This window comes from Chelonoidis abingdonii, chromosome 2, assembly GCF_003597395.2.
Source record: "Chelonoidis abingdonii isolate Lonesome George chromosome 2, CheloAbing_2.0, whole genome shotgun sequence".
NCBI lineage: Eukaryota > Metazoa > Chordata > Testudines > Testudinidae > Chelonoidis > Chelonoidis abingdonii.
Genome location: NC_133770.1, coordinates 180,022,293 through 180,046,727, shown reverse-complemented (window position 1 = coordinate 180,046,727; position 24,435 = coordinate 180,022,293). Strand labels below are relative to the sequence as shown.

At 41.4% G+C, this 24,435-nt stretch overlaps 1 protein-coding gene across 2 annotated transcripts in view; it reads right to left on the bottom strand.

The window, feature by feature from the left end:
- Window positions 1-5,687: 5,687 nt before the first annotated feature.
- Window positions 5,688-24,435, bottom strand: part of RREB1 (ras responsive element binding protein 1) — a 96,854-nt gene continuing 78,106 nt past the window's right edge. Inside the window, exons 9-11 of one of the 2 annotated variants that reach the window (XM_032789327.1) lie at window positions 19,551-19,715; window positions 12,761-13,498; window positions 5,688-9,215 (exon numbers count right to left, since the gene is read on the bottom strand). In XM_032789327.1, coding sequence (XP_032645218.1) covers window positions 8,695-9,215; window positions 12,761-13,498; window positions 19,551-19,715 — 1,424 coding nt within the window. In that variant the 3' untranslated portion in view covers window positions 5,688-8,694. The remainder of the gene's footprint in view (window positions 9,216-12,760; window positions 13,499-19,550; window positions 19,716-24,435) is intronic. The other variant, XM_032789328.1, reaches the window with a different exon arrangement.

Below are 24,435 nucleotides of genomic sequence, written 5' to 3'. Positions count from 1 at the left end.
CAGAGCACCAGACAGTCTGTAGGCTCAGCTCCTCAGGGAGGGCAAAGCAAATAAGCAATTTGTATGTTCTGGCCCTCAGACAGGGCTGAGCTAACGAACAGTCTATAGGTCCACACCCTCAGGTGGGGCAGAGCCCCAAACAGCCTGTCTTCCCAGCTCTGGCAGATGGCAGACAAATGCAGGCCTTTTGGCCTATAGTGGGGAGGCTGCTGCCCTGGGGTTTGAGTTGGCAACAGGGAGTAAAGGGACTTGGTCCCACCCTACTCCACCAGGTCCCAGCCCAGAGCCCTAACAGTGGTGGAATGTTCCGCCACGGGGTCAGCAGGGACTCACTCGCAACACGCTGACATGGATTCAGGCCACAACCCAACTAGACTATAGTTTAGTGTCCCTGGGACACTTCCTGCTACTCTTTTGTTAGGTACCTTGGCTCCGTGGGTGTTCTCCATCTCCCTGATGCAGATAGACAGTGGCAGTCCCAGAAGTTCCTCTGTGGACTCAGTCTCCTCCAGGGGCAGGGCACTGCTTGGTTCAGCAGCAGAGTCAAGAGGACTGCAGCAAGTCAGGCATACTGGTCTTCTTCCCTGGTTGGCTCCAACTGAGCCGGAGGATCCACCTTTTGTATTTCCTGTTCCACCTCTCCACTTCTGGTGGGAGGGGATAGCCCAGTTTGACTCTGCCCACCTGAGAGCAGAGAGTGGTCCCTCCCCCTCTGGATCACAGGAGGGCCATACTGCCTCCTACATCCTCCCATACCTGATATTTAAAAAAGGATATAGGTCCTGGTCCTGGAAATGTTTGCTACTGATGTAGCACATACTACTAGGCCTTGCTCCATTGGAGTTAATGGAACAGCAGTGCTTGCAGGATCAAGACCCAAGATTTCAGGTAGTGGTACATAAAACACCTCTCCCATGATGGAAATGGTAAGCAGAGTTTGGCAGGAATTAGCATCTGGTTTTACTCACATGGAGTATCAGTGGCTTGGACATAGGAATGCACAGCAGCCTTTACAAGTCTACAGCTGACCTCAAACTAGAAGGGTTTGTAAATACCTCAGAGGGGGAGACATTAGATCTAAAAGAAACTTTACTAAAAAGAGGGCAAGGCCTTCAAAGCAGCTCATTCAATTTAATGGAGATAGTGGTGAGGTGGGGTAGGTAGAGATGGACAGGAAATGTAAAAATAGATTGGGCAAAAATGAGGAGTGGGATTATCCCTAATAAACAAACACACTACAAGACACTGACTTGGAAGAGGATGTGGGGTTGAGATGGGGACAGACCCTTAGCCAGCAACTCAGTGTTTGGCAGTGGTTACAATGAGACAACGAATAGCACCCATGACAGAAGGCAATGTGTTGTGATGCTGATCACGAACACTTCTGCATATTGTTCACAGTTGTGAGCACCACATCACAGGACAGCAAAAGCAGTGAAGAATTAGCAAGAGGTGCAGAGGAGGGCAAAGGTGGTATGTCTGTCCAGGGCTAGCATTACGTGGAGAAGGAACACTAATTCATATTGATTTAAAAGGGAAATGAGGAGACCTTCTGATGATCTCCTACGCCCTGGTGGGGGTTCACTATTGTAGCCCTGTGGGGAGCGTTGGCCTTTTTTATAATCACCAAGATCCTGAGATTTACATGGCAGCAACATTGATGTCCCACACTGAGTGGAGGTGGCACCACCAAGGCCTCCTATTCCCAGCACATTGCTCTTTGAACCATTCTTATTATGTAGCTTCCTCACCACTAGGGGAGCCTCTCAACTTTAGGTGGTCATGCATAGGGGACCACTTTCCTAGAGGAGACTGGACAATTTCTCACCCTCTCTCCACATGCCTTCTCTCCTGGCTATAGAATCCCCGTGTACTCCATGCATGATTCTGTCACTGCTCTAGGACCAGGTTCTCCAGCATTTTATGCTGATTTCTTACCCTCTGCCCAGGTCTCTTCATGTACAAACTTCCCTCTCCTACCCCAAAAGCCTGGCTTTGGATTGTCCTTTTTCCTCCTTTCTAATTGAAAGGAGACATCATCCCATGGCTGAAGAATGGAGGCCTGGGTGCAATTCCTAGCTCTGTCCACAGACTTGCCGTGTGGCTTTGGGCAAGTCACTACACCTCTCCATGACTCCGTTTGTCCCCATTTTATCAATAGGGATAATGATACTAACTTTGTAAATCACACTGAGATCTATGGCTGTTAAGTGCGAATTAATCTGTTACAATTATGATTATTGCCAGGGTGGAGCACGTTATCCAGCCTTAGTCCCAGCAAGCAAGTAGGCCAAAATTTCTTGGGTCACATTAGGATACTCAAGGCTAAAGATTTATACGAAATGAAGAAAAACCAAAGGATTAACACCTTTTTTCTTAACACTGGGCTTCTAGAGTCAATCAAGCTATGGGGAATTCTAATCAAGCTCCTTTCACCTTAAACCACACAGTGAGACATGCCTCTCCTTGGATATTAGCAGGGATAGTCAGTCTAAGGCAGTGGTGAGCTGGAGCTGGTTCCCACCAGTTCGCAAGAACGAGTTGTTAAATTTAGAAGCCAGTGTAGAACCGGCTGTTAAATGAGCGGGTGGGTGGACAAACAACTCCAGTCCATGGGCCACATCTGGCCCGCGGGACCGTCCTGTATCCAGCCCACCTGAGCTCCCAGCTGGGGATGCTCCCCCGACCCCTCCCCCGCTTCCCCTTCCCTCGCAGAGCTGCGAGGTGCTGAGCCACGGGCACCAGCACTCTGAGCAGTTCTGCAGCTCCTGCCACTTTGAGTGGCAAGGTAAGGGGGGGGGGCTCCGAGCTCCAGCGGGCTGCGCAGCATCCAGACACTCTGTTCTGAGCAGTATGGTAAAGGGGCCAGGCTGGGGCTGAGAGGAGCTAGATAAGGGGCAGGGAGCTGTTGGAGGGGGTGGAGGTTCTAGGGGGGCGGTAAAAGGATGGAGAACAGGGGGGCTGGGTAAGGTGGGAGTTCTGGGGCTGTCGGGGTGGTGGTGGATGGGGTCAGGGCAGTCAGGGGACAGGGAGTGGGGCAAGTTGGGTAGGGGGCGGGGTCCTGGAGGGCAGTTAAGGTGCGGGGGTCTCTGCAGGGGGTGGCCAGGGGACAGGGAGCGGGGGGGTGTTGATGGGTTGCGGGTTCTGAGGGGGGCAGGATGTGGGTAGGGGTTAGATGGGGGGGACAAGCTGTCTTGGGAGGCACAGCCTTCCCTACTCAGTTCCTGATACAAATTTTGCAACCCCGATGTACAAGGCCAGCTTTAGGAAGTGCGGGGCCCGATTTCAACAGAGCCCCAGCAGGGATGACTAAAAAAAATATTTATATATAAACACGTGGGGCTCATACTCACCGGGTGGCACTCCAAGTCTTCAGCAGCACTTCGGCGGTGGGCCCTTCACTTGCTCCAGGACTTCAGTGGCACTGAAGGACCCACCACTGAAGTGCCGTCGGGCTCGCCGGGGTGAGTGAAGGACCCGCTGCTGAAGACCCGGTAGGAAACTGGTTGTTAAGATTTTGGCAGCTCATCACTGCTCTAAGGTACTGCCTCAAGGTGGTACAACAGTTACACCTGCTGGGTGGGTACAGGGCCAGTTCCAAGAAAGTGTCCAGCAGGCCCCTGGGTTTTCACCTGAATCCAGATAGTTGTAGCTGCAACAATCAGGATCCCTTGAAGTTTCCACAAATGGCTTGTTTTTCTTAGCAAGTTGCCTGCAATTTTGAGTCCAAAGCATAGATCACCACAAAAGCAAGCAAATTAATCTGAGCTGGGAGGTTTTAAAGAAGTCAAAAGGATGTTTCTTCTGGTCTTTTGCCTCCTTATTTTCCGCCTTGAGAGGCTGAGTCTGAACAGAGTGTATGCGAGGATTTCAATTCAGTGTGGGGATGAGAAGTACAACTTTGAGAAACAGAATGGGCCACATCCATCTGTCCCAGTCACTACTCATTTCCTATTCTTTCCCCACTTCCTGTAAGTACTGTGTGCGCATATCCCAACTACTGCTATTATGTGACTAAGGAGATAATGGCAAATACAAAATATTTTTATTCCTTTCTCCTTACCAGAAATTTCCAGGCTGACTTTCCATCATCTTTTACCAATAGCAACCCAAGTCAACATTTTGTATTACAATCTGGGGGCAACTATCAGGTTTTCACCCAACTCCTACATTTTGAGAATCTCCTCCCATTTCCCCTCCCCCAGCTACAGATGCCAACTTCATGCTTTCCACCACCATGCAAGAAGATAGGGGTCTGGTTCCTTTCCCAGCAGAGGCACCCTTAACCCTCAGCAATGATTCCCTGCCATGCTCTGTGAATGGGGAACTTGTTTTTTCCCCAAGCCCAATGCTTGGAAAAACAATAAATGTAGTTGCTACTCAAAAATCAAGGCAAAACCCCATCATTATTCCCAAAACAGGATGGCTCTGTTGCCCACTCCATGGGAGTTTTGCTTAAAATATTATGTCAACAGAATCAAAATAATCTATCTAAAACTTCACGTTTAACGCACATCTGAGGGAACAAAGAGGTAGCATTTTTGGCATATAAAGGTAACACCAATAGCCTCAAATGTCTTGGCATTCCCCCACACATCCTCCAACCAGCTGATAGCCCTACAGATGGTCTTCAGAAACCAAGTGTCACTGTGGCAATGGGGGGGAACTAGTAGGAGCAAAGTAAGATTGTTTTGGTAGGTAGCTGTATTGCCCAGTAGAAGTCTTTGGTTTCTCTCCTAAACAGTTGCAGAACCAGGACAGGAAAAAATCATGGCAGTCACAGGGCCAAATTCAAATGGAATGGAAGGTAGTGTAAGTTACATGTCAGCAAAGGGGTTTCTGGGGAGCTTAATTTGGTATGATTTAAATATAAGAGGCTACAAAAAGGTGTAAATCACAGCAGCACAGACTCCTTTACACATCACTTCACAGGTTTAGAAAGCAGGAACTATCATCCACCGGGGGTGGGGGTGGGGATTTAAAAAGAAGCAGATTCTAAAACTCCCTATATTTCGCTGGACTCTAGAATCTTGAGCTCAACCCAGATGGTCATCACCACCCTGTGAAAGTCATTCTACATGGCAGACAAAGTGCAAGTTGGAAGGCCATATTTACCTGACAAGCTAAAATAAAGCAACATTCTCAGGTACTTTGCACATAGCTGTCTATTACATCCTGAAGATTTCACAGCTCTACTAAATTCCCTGTGGAAAATTCAACTGTGATGGTAGTCACCACTGGACACCTATTTCATTTATAAAAAAAAAAAATATGAATAGTATTCCTTAAGTACAGCACCATCCCCTGACAAAGCCATTTACTACTTATGTGATCATGAAGCTTCAGTTTAAAAGTGGAAAGAGAAGTTCAAACTAAAGGTGGCTCAAGGAAACTGGCATGAAAATTTTGCCCCAACTTTTTACTGAAATTTTAACCAAAATCCACCACCCCCCCGCCAAAAAAAAACAACACCGTTTACAAAAGCTGTGACTTGCCCCAAACTGGTTGGAATACAGGACAAAATGGTCAAAATCTTTTGACCATCTCTAATTCAAACACAGCCCAACAACAAGGGAGAACCATCCCTATACATAAACTGAGACTCTGGTTGTGTATAATCCTTCACAGATAGGCTTAAAAGCAAGTTACAACAAACCCACAAGAAGAGCCGTGTCCATTTTGCAACCTATGATTTTTAAATATAACATTTTATTGCTTAGATGGTTTGATACAGAACAGGTTTACTTTCAATTTGAATTTGGAAGTACTGTACAGCTGAATAAAGAGAGGAATAAAAGTACCAAAACAAATGTGTGATTCTCTGTTCATGTGGCATAAACCAGTCTTGTACACAACTTGTAGCAGCAGTTAAAGTTCCCTTTAGAAAAAATATGAATTCTACACATTTATTATTGTTTCCTGCATGGGCTGAAATCACTAAGATTAAATTTCCTTCTTGAATAGAGAGAGTGAGAGAGAGACACACACACAGAAGGGGAGAGAAGATTACGAATCATTCTGAAAATGGAATCAGACTGTCACACAGCTCCGAAAAGCCATTTGAGAATAGTCACAAACATAAGTTCTCTTTTTCTTTTTGCGCTTTCACAGTCAAGTGCTTAATGTAGTGATTGAATTATTTCATCGTTAAGTCCATTGCAACTCTGACAAAAGATTTCAGAAGATCCATTTTTTTTTTTGTAAAAGCCCTGAGAAAGGAAAAATAAAAGGATTCAAACAAACAAAAAAAAAGAGAGAGACAAATTAGCTGAACATGCAAACTAAGCCTAAGATTCACCCATAGTTTAAACATGTTATAAACTTCACAGTTTAATATTGGGGAAAAAAAACAACAACAAAAAAGTTCTCAGTCAAACTCAACTAATAAAAATGTCAATAAAATGTGGCAAGACCTTATAATCTACTAGGATATAGATAAAGGCTAAATAAAGCTTTAAATCAATAGTGATTATTGCTAGCAGATGTCCCGGCAGGCTGCTGGGAATTGATTACTTGCTACATTGTTCTGCAGCATATAGTTTAGTAATGGCTTCTCCCCCACAATATTGCGCAGTTTAGTGTGGAGAGCTGGAAAAAAAAACAAAAAACCAACCCCAAAATTAAAAATAAACAAACAAAACCAAAAATACCCAAAATAATATAATAATTATCATTATAATAGTAATAAAAAAATTAAGGGATGTGTGAACTGGTTTAAACTAAGTAGAACACACCTGGAAAAGTTTTAAAGGAATCATTGGTTCTGAGTTTTATTAATTTAGAGTTAACTTATTTCAAAACTGGTTCATACATCCCTAATAAAAAATCACATATACCTCAACTATTTTTTTTTCTTATTTTATATGCAAGAATATCACTTGAGAACATTTTTCTTCCTTTGAATTCTGAGGAGTTGGATTTCAGTCTCCAGAAATATATATATCAGAGAGAGAGAGAGAGACAGAGAGAGAGAGAGAGAGATTGATTTAAGGCCCTCTTCTTCCAAGTCTAATGAAAGTAGGACACGTGATTTTGCATGGGAAGGGACGGGAGGATCACAGTGTGGGTGAGGGAGATGAAGTGGTGGAACGGCACAGTGAGACTCCGGCAATACTATGGCTGTGTCTGTCCCAGAGATCATGACTGAAGGACAAGAACAGTGGATGCTGAGCATACCTAAAAATGCACAGCTACAGTAGGATACATTTTGCTTAACTCAGTAAATGCTGGTGGTTCGGAGTATCTCCTGTTGTAGGCAACAGGAGGCCTGTGGAGAAATCCCAACCCTCAGCATTAAAGCGGTTAAACTATCAATATGAAATTTAGAAACACACACTAGTCTTCAAGCATCAACCCCAAAACCTCAGGAAGAAAGATTTTTTTTTTAAATTTATTTTATTTATTTTTAACATGTTTTATATTTGTAGTTTTATTACCAGTAGTATTTTCTTGCTTTAGAAAAAGACGGTAGCAAGATCACGGTAAGGCTCGCATTTCTTTCTCGCTTTCTTTCAACTGGAAGACTAAATAACTTTGCTCGTTAGTAACAAATGTCATGTGATCGGAACCAAGCAATTTGCAGTGCCTTCTTCATGCACTCAAGGTGGGAAGGGGAGTCCTTTCATGACCCTCCCCACACACACCCATGCTATCACTAGTGAGATGTTCCCCTGCACATTTGTGATGATTACTTGCTGGCCTCCATTTGATTCTCCAGTCAGAGGAAGGGTTCCATTTAAGTACAGTAGAAGAGCTGCAACATGAGAGGGGAGTTGGTGAAAGCTTAAACAGGGGATCTAAGCTGCACTGTAGATCTCCGCGGGCAAATATTGCCCATTCGTTTCTGCTGTCTGCAGAGACTAGCAAACTGATGAATTTATAAAATAATAATAAAATAATAATAATAATAATATATTGAAGCAAATCAAACATATATAACAGCGGGTGCATAATTTCCATAGGTTAAGTTGCTATGTAACTCTTCTCTGTGTACTCAGTCCACAATGGCCAGAAAGAATGTCTTTAAATGGTAACTAGATTACCATTTCTAATGCTGAAAAGTTGAAACAAGTTATGAGGTTGAAAGTTCTTTGTCTTTCCTGGTTTTGGCTTTAACCAACTTTGAACACCTTCAACCACCATTTCGTTAATACCTGGAATTGGATTAATGCTCCATCGTATGGCAAATGCAAGAATCTCTATACTGAGAAAAATCAGCATCTTGTACATATTTCTTCTGGCTATCTCATCTGAAATTCATGTAATTTTCTTCCAGTTATTGGCTGTGGTATCCAAGGGCTTCCCCATCCCACTGCCCCCATTTCCAGCTCAGAGAACAAACACAGCGACTATAACAGATATACAAGAACAAGCGCACACACACACACCAATACAAAAGGTAACATTAATGCTTAAATGAAAAAGGTCCTCTCCAAATAATTCAATAAAATATTACAAAAAATCATTTTTTTTGAAAAAACCTATGATACCAAAAGATCTAATAAAGTAGTAAGGCACTCAAATCAGTATATACCGTAGTCTCTTGCATTATTATACTGAAAGGCATATGGCACTGAATCCAGTCTGCCATACTATCCCACAGCTGAAGGTCACTCTTACAAAATATATTCCAAAAACCTTGCTCCGCTGGTTTTAGTTTGTATGCTGGGATGGGTCCAATTTCATAGTTAGAATTCACTCAACTCCCAAAAGCTGAGGTGTACTATCTGCAGAGGCAAGAATGTGATTCATGGGAGATTTTTTGTTGTGCATCTCCAGCAAGTCGTGAATGAAACCTGATGGACTCTCGTGATCACAGTTACCCCGAGATTCCTGATCTTTTGTGATCTGTTTCTGTGCATTCTTGCTGGACTCTGCAAGGCAAGTACTGGCTGTTCGTCCGGGGGTTTTCTCCTCTCTGCAAAGGGAATCCTTCGCTGCATTGGCCAGACTCTCTTTTCGGTTTCTAGGGACAGATGAATGGTTACCAAGGCCTGCAACTGAGTCACACTCATTTTCTGAGATGGGATTAGTGCCACTGTGGATAGACTCATTTTCACTGTCTTCTTCACACCTAGACTGGGTCTCCTCTTTGTCACTCTCCTTCTCATGGTTCCTAGCGTTCTTGACCTTCTGGTGTATACGCTGATGGCGAACCAGGCTGTGTTTCAGAGTGAAGGTCCGTTCACAGGTCTGACATTTGTATGGTCTCTCTCCTAGGACAGAATTAAGACCAAAATATAACTAAGATTATAAATACATTTCCCTCTCTCTTTTCAGGACAATACAACATACAAGACTGCTCTAGACCAACGATTCTCACACTGTGGGTCGGGACCCCAAAGTGGGTCACATCTCCCTTTTAATGGGGTCGCCAGGGCTAGTCCCAACAATGTTTAGTCCCAACATTTACTGTAGGATTCCCTTTCACGTGACTTGGATAACTACCTGCTACTTGAGTAGTGAGGCTGACAGTTAGGTTCCTAAATGAAAGAGACCTGATTCAGAAAGGTACTGAGCTTCTGCAGTGGGAGATGCATGTAAACACCACCTCTGAAAATCAGGCTGCTTTTCTTTAGGTGTGTAATTTTAGACACCAACATTTGCAGGTGTTGGCTTTATTGAAGTCATATACCAAACAGATGCTTGACTTGCCACTTCTGTAACAACTGATATTTAACAACTCTGTACCTAAAATCTGTGTAACTATATGGTTTCAAAATCTGGCTGTAAAACTACAACTATACTGAACTGCATGTCTACCTGTGTACCTAATTGCCTATTTAATAGTGAATTTACCTGCAACTACCCTACTGAAACACAAGCCAATGGTTTTAGAAAATTCTTCAATCTTACCCAAGGTCAGCAGGATCTGGTAGTGAGAGAGTACAACCAGCTCATATGGTTATTCATTGTTAAACACTTAGCTATCACATAAACCTCGGGGGCTGTAAAGGCATCTGCTGAAACATGTATTTTTTAAAGGGACTATGTCGTAATTTGGTAGATGGGTTAGTAATTTGACATGCTGTATTCAGCATCCATAATTCATGTCTGTTAACATTCTGTGCCCTTAAGTGAGCAACTTTTTCTGCCAGAAGCTCAGAAAAGTCTTTTGAAACTCAAAGATGTTTGTGAAACTGAGCCAACGGCATCGAGGCAGCAGTTTCCTTTGCAGGATAAACAGACTGCACGACTTTCTCTCCCCCTCAAGAGGATGGAAATTACCACAAAACAGTAAAGACTAGCCCATGGCACACAGGGGCTGAGATTCACAGAAGGAACGAGGATGATGGGCCCAGTTTGTCTGGGCAACCAGTATTTAAAAAACAAGTTAGACAGCATGTGAGAAAACATTTCCTCCTCAGTCCCTTATAGAAGGGTGAACATTTTACACACAAATTATTAAAACAACTAGAATGGAAGCTGCTTACAAATGAGTTCTGATATAGCAAAACTATCTCTTGTTAAGTAAAATAAAGAGTCCCACAAAGTAAAATAGAGAGTCCCACAGTGATTCAACGTGCAAATGCAGACCAAGCTGCAAAGCACCTAAGCTTATAGGAGGTTTCTGAGGCAGAGAGTAACTTTACTTTCAAAAGGTTCTGGTTAGAATCAAGAGAAAAAGTTGTTGGTTTTTTTCCTCTCCAACATTTTTTTTTTTTCCCACAAAAAACTGGCAGAGTGCTGTAAAGATTCTGTAACTCAGAATCAGGTCCTGTTTAATGATGCACAAGCCCTTTGGTGCACTGTATATCCTGCATCCATGAAAGGAAAATAAATGATGCAAGTTTGGTATGATTCCACTAATATGATAGCTTCTTGATCTTTTAAAAAATATGAGTGCATAGAGTGAGCTCATAAATTTGAAGAGCCCATAGCAATGGATTGAGCCAGACTTACTGCAGGGTGTATAATAATATACTAGAAAATAAACTGTAGGGACCACTCTGCATTGGAAGAGAAAAGGACTAGAGATGAGTGAATGGCTCTTCCATGCATCTTATTTTTTATTCTTCAGGCAGGCATTGTACAAATTTTCCCCCACATAGCCCCCAGTTGGGGAAAAATATGGACAGGGTCACAAAAACAATGTTTTAGAAACAACTAGCAATGAAGCTAGTTAAATGTATTACGTTTGAAGGAAAAAAATCACGCATAGGTCAGGGCTACTACAGATAAAGTTAAAGAAAGCGGGAGGGGGAGGGAGGAGAGAAAGACTCCAGCGACAAGTCCAACAAATGTTCAGGAACAATGAAAACATTAAAAGTATCTGACATATGGATTGTTGAGGAGCTCATCCTTAGAAAGCACAAAAGCAGCATTTGGCTCATCAGAGAATGCTCTGTTAGACTTAAGAATCTTTCCCCAAAGGCTTTCTTGAACACAGATGTATCATACGTTGTAGTGATTTTGTAATGGACACAAATACAAGAATGAGACCAAACTAGTTTTTCCTTTTGACACAACCCACATGTCTAGCAGTGAAAACTAAACTCACTGCAACACACATCCTTCAGACTTATAGCCTGATTTTCAAAGATGATGATCTTTCATTGACTTCAAGAGGATTTGTGGGTGCTCAGCACTTTGGAAAAGTCACACTAACGGAGATTTGGTGTTATTTTTTTTAAAGATTTCAATCAGAAATCAGTTTTGCATTTGAGAAGTTAATTACTCAGGTAAGTAAAAAATTGGACCCACACACTTTTTAAAAAAGTGTCTTAGTGTCATTACTTAAATGAAGCTTCACCTTTGATTAAAATTTAAATATGACGTACCTAAGCTTAATCAGAAAATATGTAACAATGAAAAACTAGCCGAAAACCAGCACATGAAGGAAGTCTCTTCTCCTGATGTCACTTCAGCTTACTGCTAAGTGAAATTAAGCACACCTGAATTCTACACATTTGGAGTGGTGTGAATGGATTCACACCTCTTTGAGGTCATAGTTATTGCTCAGCCATTCTACATGTGGATGACTACGATTTTACTAATCAAAATGGAAGAGTCATCTAATCCTCCCTCGTAATGGAATGTTGAACAATATCCTATTGCATAAGCAGAACCCCATTTATTCCACGATGACTAGCTGCACACTGAAGTCACTGGATGGCATTGTACTAAATGTATTCCACCTGGTCTGCTCAGGTTCAGAGAAAGAGTGGAAGCTGATCATGGAGTTGACTCTCACTCAGATAAACATAGCAAAGAGTGTGATCAAACAGATGCACCGAGGCATGGAGATGCTGGGTCTCTAGAATCACATGAAAACCAGCTCCCCTCCTCCGATGTATTCCCTTTATAGTGTCGTTATACTCCAACGTGCAACAAAATATAAGAGAAATGCAGAGCCACAGAGGAGGGGGCAAGGAGCTGGATATAAAATCTGTGCAATAGTTTCCCTGATCTCTCCTCACCTCCAAATTCTGCACCATATAAGTGGAAAAATAATTTTGAAAAAATTTAAGCCAACTACCCCTATCACCCAGGTAGATAAATATATAATTGATTATGTATTTCCACTGAGCTTCCTGAAGATATAAAGGATTTTGAATGTTTACCCTTTTCTCCACATTCCTCTCCAATTCACTTCATGTTGCCACAGAAACTTAAACTCGCCTCATAACATAGTTTGACTGTGCAGCAGAAATTAGAAGTCCCTGCTCGTGCTGAGGTCCATCAGGCTGAAGAGCTCACAGGATGCTGACCATAAACAGCAATCTCCTTCCTGCAATACTGTCTCATGTTCTCCACTTACCTGTATGGGATCTCATGTGTCGTGTTAAGTCCTGTAGAGACCAAAACCGCTTGTTGCACACAGTACAGACTTTCTTCCTCTTGTCTGCCTTTGTGGTACTCTTAGCCCCATTAGTCTTTGGTTTTTTGTCATCATCACTCTTCTCACAGGATTTTCTCTCTGTACTCTCTCCCTCAGAGATGCTTTCGCTCTCTTCATTCTCCTTTCCTGTTGCCTCACAGTCCACAGAAGATTCTAGCACCTTTAAGTCCATTGGGAGCTCTTCCTGATCAAGAGTGGAGTCTTGCTTTGTGGGAGCTCCAGCTTCCTCCTGAACACTTTTGCTTTCATCCTCACTGCTCTTTCCGTCCTTTCTGTCCTCACGAGCATGGGCCTTTTTGTGCCGGCCAAGAGTGCCAGCAAATTTGAAGATTTTCCCACAAACGTCACAGGTGTGTTTCTTTTCACTCTGGGAGCAGTTACCTGCATTCTGATCACTCTCTGCCAGTTTAAAGTCCATCAGCTTACTTGCAAAATTGAGGTCAAGGCTTTTGTTACTTAAAGAGTCTTCTTCCGGTCCCTCTTCATACTCATTTGCTTTTTCTTGTGCATCCTCTTCTCCTTGGGACAAGTCAACCTTTTGCTCCTGCTTGGGACTGCATTTGTCTTCCAGTAGCTCCGTTTCTTCCTCTGGTTGCTCTCTCTCGCAGGAGGTCAGATCCAGCACCCCACCTAGAGTCTCCAGATCTGACTGACTGTCTGTAGGCAAAGAGAGGGAAATTTTTGTCAGTCAGACATTCTCCACCCACGCACAATTAACTATGTGTCCTGTCAAGACATCACTGACTCACTAGCATCACTTCTAATTCATTCAATTTATTTACCACCAAGGCCAGTAAATGTACAGCTGAGAAGAGAACATAACAGACACCAAAAATGAGGCCATTAGGAATCTGTAACAACATACTTTCTCCTCCAACATACAACTACTGGGTTCTTGGGTCTCAGTTTCATTGAGCCACAGTATAATCACTCTCACTACAGAAAACAAATGGTAATGCTCAGATACCACAGAAGAGGAGGAGGTAAGTGCAATACTACTATAAATGCATACCAAAGATCTGCAATTATTTTTCATTTATAAAACAGGAGAGTTTTTATGCATTCTCAGAGATTACTTAATCAGTCTGTTTAAGATGTGGTTTCTATATAATGGAGCCCCTCTGCAAAATAAAAACAAATGTAATTAATTAGTATAATTAAGTGTTAAAGATTGTTACATTCCAAATTTGGGTAGATACAGATATAGGTCATATTGACATACTTCTGATACATAGAAATCACGGAAGTTTGTGCCAGTACAGGATTCAGTTCTCTATAGTGAACCCATTTATTAAAATGATACTACACTGAACCAAGACAAAAATGCAGCAGTGGGTGACATCACCCACTGTTTTGTGACCCCCTGCAACAACCAGACATAGGGTGAGTTATCAGCCTCAACTACTGTAAGGCTCCCTGTTTTTATCACCTTGTATCACATTCTTAACATTGCTTAAAACACAGTTTGAGTTAAATTCCTTCATTTCTTTAAAGAAAAATGGAGGCAGAGACAGAGAGCTTCTGAATTCGAGAGAGAGGGTGAATTTATAAATGGAAAATAATCCAGACCACATTTGGACACCAAAGTTGAGACTGATGTATGGGACATAATTGCAGCTGTTGTGCCTCTTTTTAGTTAAGATTTCAGGACACAAGCTAGGCAAATTATGTTACCAAAAGCTGTAACTCACCTTGCTTTAGTCAACTGTTTGCAACATTAATACAGACCTAGATGTTAGTATTCATCAAGTGAACAGTATCATCTTTTATATTTATCATGCATCTAATAATTTTGAAAAGACCTCTAACATGCTATATGTACTAACAGCCAAAACACTGCACAACTAAGAGTGGATTTAGTGTTTACTTGCAAGTCTAATAGCTTCTTAGTAACTATAGAGATTTAAAAATGCTGATAAAATTTACAATTATTTTCTGGCTGACACATATACAGCATGTGGAGTTTGTTTCAGAACTGCCTAGATTTTTTATTATAAGCTTCTCTCATATAAAGAGAGCAACCAGAGATGACAGTAAGATAGTTATAACGCTCTTGATAGTTTGGAACAGGTTTTTGTAATACAACACCTTCACAGTGACAAGAAATATTGTGACTAAGCAGAACCTCTAGTAATTGTGCATACGCACTTAATATAGCGTAATCCTGATATATTTTGGTGGGGGGTGGGAAGACCACAGAATCACAGAAATGTAGGACTCGAAGGGACCTCGAAAGGTCAGTTCAGTCCCCTGCACTGAGGCAGGACTAATCATTATCTACACCAGGGGTTGGCAACCTTTCAGAAGTGGTGTGCCAAGTCTTCATTTATTCACTCTAATTTAAGGTTTTGTGTGCCAGTAATACATTTTAGTGTTTTTAGAAGGTCTCTTTCTAAAGTCTATAATATATAACTAAACTATTGTTGTATGTAAAATAAATAAGGTTTTTAAAATGTTTAAGAAGCTTCAATGCAGGAGATCTATTCCAAAGGGTGGGTGGATTACAGATATGCCTGTGGACGAACTGATGTCTGATGTCAGGAAATGGAGTGCAGAGAGGGGCTTAAAGCTTATCAGGAGTTGTGAAGGGCAGGGAAGGCCTTGTGAGCTGGAAATAGCTAGTCTAGCTGTGAGACCTTTCCATTCCAAAAGCTAGATATCATATTAAGGTGTCCTGTTCCAGATTCAGATATAAACTAAGCTAGGAATACATGAAAATCTGCATGTGCATGTATTGGGAGCAATCCTTTTTGCTGCATCTGGATCAGCACACATTTTTAGGAACAATTTCACAGGTCTGTTACAAAGGGGCTCAGGAAGAAGCGTTATTACTTTATGAAAACTGGGAGTTATAAGGGAAAAACTGTTTTGTAACCTTAATATTAGCAGTTACTATCAGAAAATGGTCTAAGAGTCCCCAAGGAAGTTGTAGAAACCCCACTACATAAAGACATTTAAAAACTGGGGTGGGCAAAGCACTAGAAATAATGCTGAAAGAACAACTGGCACTTCCAGAAGGATAATATTAGAGTATCCATTTACATTCACCACCATCACAGTGCTTAACTTCTAGGCTATCCCAAGGAACACCACCTTTCGTGTGTGTAAGACGGCACATTTTCTGTCACTATTTGAACAGCTTCCACTAGGTGGAACCACTTAGTAAGTTTTTTTGGTTTTTTTTTCCATTCTTTAAAAACCACACAAGGTATAGCTTTTCCTAGCTCCACCACTAAAGTAGGGAACACCTGCCCAATCACAAGAAGCTTATGATATCAAAGCTCTTAAGTGTTTTTTCCCCCCTTCTTCATACTCACTCAAAATATATATTATTGATACCCCTATTAAATCTAGTCACCTTTAATGAGAATAATACACCTTAAAACCAGCCAGTTTACAATCGAGGATTTCAGACATACTCCTAAAACTCTTCCAACTAAAGGGAAAATTAAAAGCATAAAAGGACAAGTGCAATTTATTTAAAATAAATAAATCCTATCAACTTGTAATAAATGTGGGAAAAAACACCAATTTACCAAAAAAAAAATAAGTTATTAACTACAGTAACTGGTGAAAAACCAGGTGCCACGATATTGCTTATCTTCTGATACAGGTTCTGATCCTGCAATACCTTCAAATGAATAATTACTCATATGAACAGTCCTACTGACTGATACGAGTGAAATTGTTCAAGACTGAGTCCATTAATTATGTCCAAGAAGCAGAAATCAGTATCTGAATACACCAGAAACCCCAGAGAATTTTCCAGCTGTTTTAAGATGAACTCCATTGTTCAATCAGGAAAATGTTTTTATACTCCACGGGCTTAATGCACATGATCATTATATATTTTCTAGACAAGATTCTCTACTAAGCAATAGCACTTGCTTTAAAACAACTTAATGGCTCTTGCCTTTGTCACACACTCTAGTGCTAAGCAGCTCTTCCTTTTGTCATGAACTATGATCCGGAACCTGAAGTTGCTATGCATGCGCCGGCCACAGAGACTGCAATTTCAAGCCCTCTGTCCTGCTAGAAAGTAACAATGATCTATTTGACATGTACTGGGGGCTGCAACAGTTGTTGCAACATCATCATTTTCTAGTGTAGACAGGGCCTGAGAGATGTAAGGACAGACCACAGAGATGGAGATAAGCAATGATGGATTCGGCTAAACATACTACATATACTTACTTTGTAAATATTTTCCCAGTTACCTCTGGAAGTAGTTTTCAACTGTCTCATACTGTGGACCACTTTCTGAACATATTTGTCTGTCTTTCTGTATTACAGAATAGAGAGGCCCTCTCTTACCTAACTCCCATTCCCAATTCCACACCTTCTCTACATCAATTAGAATAGAGTCTTCAGTCACAAGAAATAGTAAAATAAAGTTGCTTTCATATGTTAGATATGGATATTTTATTATGTCCCCTCATGTTGTGTCTCTGGGTATTTCCTCTCCCTGGGCCTAGGGCTTCACATTTACTTATACTAAGTCACTCCTCATCGCCTGAAATCTGACTTTTTCTCTTCTCTTCTGTACTGTTACAATCCTCTTTGTTTATACTCTATGGCTTCCCTTCATTTCAGAATGCTGCGTATAGGCTACTCTCTCACCTAGGAAGTGGGAACATAGACATCCTCTCTCACTTTCACAGATTCTCACCCATCTCTGAATCCTATTCATAAATGCCAGCCACCCTGGTTTTTGAGAACTCCTATAGACTTGTTTCATATTACATGACCTCTCAAATTGCATTTCCTGTCTTTACATCTCACCTTAAAGCTTTCCTCTTTGCTTTACCTTGTGGTTGTGTCTAACTCTCATTCAAAAAATCTCTTCCTTCCTTTTTCCAGTGACACTGGTGCTGGTAATCACTGGCTAATGACAGCCATCTTCCTTACAACCTTTAAAATCTCAGCTCTTGCAAACTTCTTCCATGTTAGCTGGACTACACTATTTACCCACCTTCTATAAGAGCCAGAAGAAGAATTAAAACATCTCTGTCTCTAGGGTAGTATCATTGAAACAGAAAGTATTTTAAAAATACAATTTGCGTTAATCACTTGGACAACAAAAGGAGACTGCAAGTCCAAGGCTGTACAATGATTTGGGAATATGATTGAAAGACTATTTGATCCTGTCTTCGCTGCAAGACTATGCTGTGTGGGAGGAACAACTGTATTGTAACTGCATTCCCCAACACTACTCCTGGAGGAATTCTGCATCACTGTACATGTGCAGAATTCATGTGTCCTGCAGAATTTTATTTTTTTCTGCAGAAAATACATTCTGCCCCAGAAGTGCTGCAGTTCCACCTTTCACCCACCAGAGGCCACTGTGGCGCCAGAACAGCCAACAGTATGAATACAACAAGAAGTCTGGTGGCACCTTAAAGACTAACAGATTTATTTGGGCATAAGCTTTCACGGGTAAAAAACCCATTTCTTCAGACGCATGAATGCAGCAGGCTGTTCTGGTACCACAGCAGCCTCTGGTGGGCAAAAGGCAGAACTGAAGCACTTCTGGGGCAGAATGTATTTTCTGTGGGGGGCGTGGCAGGGAAATTCAGTGGCACAGAATTTCCCTAGGAGTAGAAGTTTGTCACAGCACCTGGCCTGTGGAGCCAGGTTAGGACAGAGTAGGGCACCGGGGCTGCTGGGAGGTCACACACAGGGGTTCAGAATGGCTAGTGCAGGAGAACAGACTGGGGCATGGGCTCAGGAGCTAGTGTGGTGACAGCACTGAGCCAGGGACCGAATGGGAGTGGGGGTGCATGGACAGAAGGCCTTGGGTCCTGTCTACACAATTTTATTCTGTCAGGGGATCATATAACAACATGAAGTCTGCTTGATCAAGTTATAACATGGTTTGGGGTTCTGTCTGTGTAGTCAGGAACAAACCATATCATACCTATGACACCAAACTGTGCTATATAGCCCTGTAAAGTTAAAGGCTGCTAACACAGTTATAACACAGTGTAGTCCCATTCTGACAAGCAAGGCCAAATCAAGTTGTAACATGTCTCCCAACATGGTAAAGTTTATTGCAAGGCTAGCTCTCAGTTGGCTCTGTATTACACTGTTTAAAAAGGGATTGCAAGGATTCATAATCTGGTCCCTCTTCCCTTCATTACAGTACACCACCATCTATCAAACAATTGGTGGATACTGGAAATCTTCATATAAATGGGAATTCAGAAAAATGGAAGGAAGGTATGGTGCACCCTGATGCAACTGACTGTCAGTTAATCAGGGTTCAGTGTAATGGGTTGATTTGTAACTTTCATTAACAGGCTAATCAAAGCCACATCTCTTCTGCTGCTTTTAAATTCATCGCTACAAGACAACTTCTATGAAACCTATTCAAAAGATTCCTGACACGGAAGCTCTCTTTGATGTATGTATGTATATATTTCACAACGAAGGCTCACCCGTGCAAACTACAACCAGTAGCATATTAAGCAATTTTCAGGCAACAGATTCACACAGCCATCTGCTTGGCTTCCCTCTAATTCAGTCTCTCCTATGTAGTCCACACAGAAAAACTACTGAATAATTGCAACTACCCTGGTTCCTATCAGTTTTCCCTTTCTGAAAAAACACCACTCCGCCCTCTAAAAGCTAACTAAAGCCTTGTGTCATGCAGTCTCCAAGCAAATTAACACAACTTGTCTTGTTATTCTGAACAACCTGAAAGAACTACCTGTGCTATCATGAGATCCAGCATCACTTTCTTTAGACTGGGGGATAAGCCCGTTTCTTCTCAGAGAGCAGTTGGCAACTCCATGTTTGCGCAAGAGGTGGCGTTCACAGTTAGATTTGGTAGAAAAGAAGACATCACATTTTTGACAGGGGAAGGGCTTCTGACCTGAAGCGGGAAAAAAAAAAAATTTATCTATCTTTCTAATGTGTAATAAGAGCCTCTCTGGTTTCTCGTTGGTTTGAGACCATGTGTGATTAATGTGACAATTATTTTTCCCCTAAAATTAGAATTCCATCCTATCCTGCCTGGGTGGATAAAGTTCCCTCTCACCTCCATTGTGTCCCAGGAAAACTACTACAACATACTAGTTTGTAAGATCCTCAATAGAAGGATCTTTTCTCTCTGTGTGTTGAATCAGGCCTGCTGTGTTACGGGCCTGATGCAACTTCCCTCTGAAATCACTGGGGAGGTTTTTCCATTGACTTCAACAGAAGCTAAATCAGGTCCTGTGTGACAGCAATGATGATCTCTGCATGTTTGGAGAGTAAACATTAAAAGCTAGAACAGCAAAATAGGACTGGGTATAGAAAACTTTAAAAAAGCCAAAGCAAAAACAAATGCCATGCAATGGAATCAGAAAAACAGGCCTAAAAGATACCTCTCTGAAGAAGGAAGACGTAGGGACGAGGGGTATGTATAAAAGAAAATCAGCTACTGTAAGAAACCAAAGAGTAGCCTCATCTCCTTCATACAACGCAGACAACATGGTCACTTCCCTCACTTTAATCTTCCAGGAGTTGGGTTCTGTGATAATTAGCACCTGAATCTGTATTAGGGAATTATGTGTTACTTAAACAGCCCTGTATCTCACAACTGAACTGTGGTAAGTCACATGGCTCCCTCAGATGAGTTCTGCTTCTTTCCCTTTCTTGATCTTCTCCGTGTAAATTCAGTGTTCTGCAAGTGACATGGTACCACTGTCTATAGGCTGATAAGCTGCTCACTTCTTAGTTGGCCAGCTAATTATGTTGGCTGCAAAATTAAGACTTGAAATATTTATACCATCTTTGTCTCCACTTGTACGTGGCTTCCTTCCATAATCCAAATATAAAACAGAACTTCAAGGGGAAGGGCCGTTTGCAGTTTGCTGCATGTTAGCTCTGTGCTTTTCCATGTTTCTCTGTGTGTATGCAGTAGAAGGGTTAGTTTGGAATTAAATATTTATAACTCAGAACCAGCATCTCAGATCAGAATCTCCTGGCCATTTCTAACATGGAAAGCTTTCACACGGCCATCTTTGTATAAAACAGTCTAATATATTTACAGCAGTTACAACCTAAACCTTTTGTTCTTCTGACCTTTGCACAAACACACACATTAGATGGAGGTCTCAAGTCCTACCTACAAATCCTGCCTGTTGTGCAAAATGTACTCCACTCCCCCACCCCCCCAAGCCCCATGTATTTTACCAACATCAACTTAAACTAATAGATTAAAGAAAGACAGTTAGGCCTCAGAAGGGCCACATACTTTGGAATCCTCAAAATAAGAACTTAAAAGCTGGACCATTCTCTCTCTGCCTCTTTTTTAACTGAAACAAGTTTTGCATAAGAAAATGCAGGAAACCCTGGGTAATCCCTTTAATAGTAATGAGGATTTTTTCCCCAATGAACTCAAAAGTGCTATTTCAAATAAACTCAGGATGTGGCACACTTCTCAGAAGTTTGTCCAAACCCACACATTTTATTTTAAGTCAGGTAGCAAATTACATGAAGAGACAAATGTTTTGGCCTGAAGGCTTTTTCCCTGGCTTTAAATAACAAATTGTTCTCGTGATAGGATACCCCATGCAAGTAGGTACATTAACCTTTTTTTAGTTAAACTGATTAGAACTGAGCTTTTAAGTTTTAATTATTTACTTTTTCCATAAAGACATCATTGCTTGGCCTGAAGCTTACACATTAGATGCAAGACGATTCATTGTCGAACTCAGAAAGCAATGCAAAAGAACTACTGTCTGGGTCAGGCAATTTTTAGGAAATCTCCAATAGCATCTATTTAATACACAAAAAAAGGATTACGAAACAATTACAGCATAACATAAGATAATTTCTTAACTTTTCTTAAACAGAATCAACTCATGGTATTTTCAAAATTTATTTACTTTTTCCACTGTCACCATAAGGGGGAAAAACATAATTACTATGACAAAGTGCAACAGTGAAGATGCCAATTCAAAATTAAGTTATTAAAACAAAGAATTTTTAAAATCCAGTTAAATTTCTAGTTAAAAACTTTCCTGAGTGATTCTTTAAAGGGTGCTGTCAGGTCAAATTTGGCCCAAGGCTTAGGTTTTTAAAAATGAGCGTTTGACATTAACGGTTTAACACTGAGATGTTGCTAAGACTTACTGATAGAAGCATTTTTTTTAAAGAAATAAACTTTGACTTGCAAACCCTGCCAAGTAACCACTAGACTTTGAAATGAAATCAACTATAAATAAAATGAGACTGACAAGTCTGTTTTTATTGTCCACACTGAGAAATACATAAAGGCACAAATAAAGAAAATTAATTAGATAGGTTTAGAAGATAAAATAAAAAAAGAGCAAGTTAAAAATCACTTAGAAAAGTTAGATGCCTGCAAGTCACCAGGGCCTGATGAAATGCATCCTAGAATACTCAAGGAGTTAATAGAGGAGGTATCTGAGCCTCTAGCTATTATCTTTGGAAAGTCATGGGAGACGGGAGAGATTCCAGAAGACTGGAAAAGGGCAAATATAGTGCCCATCTATAAAAAGGGAAATAAAAACAACCCAGGAAACTACAGACCAGTTAGTTTAACTTCTGTGCCAGGGAAGATAATGGAGCAAGTAATTAAAGAAATCATCTGCAAACACTTGGAAGGTGGTAAGGTGATAGGGAATAGCCAGCATGGATTTGTAAAGAACAAATCGTGTCAAACCAATCTGATAGCTTTCTTTGATAGGATAACAAGTCTTGTGGATAAGGGAGAAGTGGTGGATGTGGTATACCTAGACTTTAGTAAGGCATTTGATACGGTCTCGCATGATATCCTTATCGATAAACTAGGCAAATACAATTTAGATGGGGCTACTATAAGGTGGGTGCATAACTGGCTGGATAACCGTACTCAGAGAGTAGTTATTAATGGCTCCCAATCCTGCTGGAAAGGTATAACAAGTGGGGTTCCGCAGGGGTCTGTTTTGGGACCGGCTCTGTTCAATATCTTCATCAACGACTTAGATGTTGGCATAGAAAGTACGCTTATTAAGTTTGCGGACGATACCAAACTGGGAGGGATTGCAACTGCTTTGGAGGACAGGGTCAAAATTCAAAATGATCTGGACAAATTGGAGAAATGGTCTGAGGTAAACCGGATGAAGTTCAATAAAGACAAATGCAAAGTGCTCCACTTAGGAAGGAACAATCAGTTTCACACATACAGAATGGGAAGAGACTGTCTAGGAAGGAGTATGGCAGAAAGAGATCTAGGGGTCATAGTGGACCACAAGCTAAATATGAGTCAACAGTGTGATACTGTTGCAAAAAAAGCAAACGTGATTCTGGGATGCATTAACAGGTGTGTTGTAAACAAGACACGAGAAGTCATTCTTCCGCTCTACTCTGCGCTGGTTAGGCCTCAACTGGAGTATTGTGTCCAGTTCTGGGCACCGCATTTCAAGAAAGATGTGGAGAAATTGGAGAGGGTCCAGAGAAGAGGAACAAGAATGATTAAAGGTCTTGAGAACATGACCTATGAAGGAAGGCTGAAAGAATTGGGTTTATTTAGTTTGGAAAAGAGAAGACTGAGAGGGGACATGATAGCAGTTTTCAGGTATCTAAAAGGGTGTCATCAGGAGGAGGGAGAAAACTTGTTCACCTTAGCCTCTAATGATAGAACAAGAAGCAATGGGCTTAAACTGCAGCAAGGGAGATTTAGGTTGGACATTAGGAAAAAGTTCCTGTCGGGGTAGTTAAACACTGGAATAAATTGCCTAGGGAGGTTGTGGAATCTCCATCTCTGGAGATATTTAAGAGTAGGTTAGATAAATGTCTATCAGGACTGGTTCAGACAGTATTTGGTCCTGCCATGAGGGCAGGGGACTGGACTCGATGACCTCTCGAGGTTCCTTCCAGTCCTAGAGTCTAAGAATCTATGAATCATGTCTGAGACACCCTCTTGTTTGTTTCACTTTACTATTGGAACACAGAGGAGGAAGATGGGGAGAAAAGCAGAGGGAAGAGGGTGAGAAAAATAAAGTGAAGGGAGAGGATGACTCAAGAAAAATCAAATACAGCCAAGCAAAGAAGAATGAAGAAAGAAAGATAGTAAAAGGACAAGGGTTCAGGTATACTCACATACAGTGGTACAAGTGTACAGGTACCACTTCTGTGCTCTTCCACATCAGAGTATATCTGACCCACTGACGGCCAACTGCATGCTGTGCATCGCAATACAAACCAACAGTATGTCATTTACAGGTCAAATACTTCCAGAGAAAAGTTCTTGGAGTCACAGAGAAGTATTGAGGTGGAGATGAGGAAGTGGAAGTGGAAGGAAGCTATATGGGATTTGGTAGTGCGAGGGATGGAGCAAAAAATGTGGGAGAAGATGACAGATGGGGAACTTAATGACAGGTCAAGGCACCAGCAATGGAGATGAGATGATGGTGCTCCGGCAGTATGAAAGAGGAAGGGGCCAGCATACATAGGATGGGGTGTCAAGAAGTTGTTTTTTTTAAATGGAGGAGGGAGGGAACCACATTTTAAAAATGAAAAACATATTCTGACTCTCCTTGGAAGAAATACCCCCAGTATTAACAAGCACAAAAACCATATATTTTAACTTTTTCACATTTGTA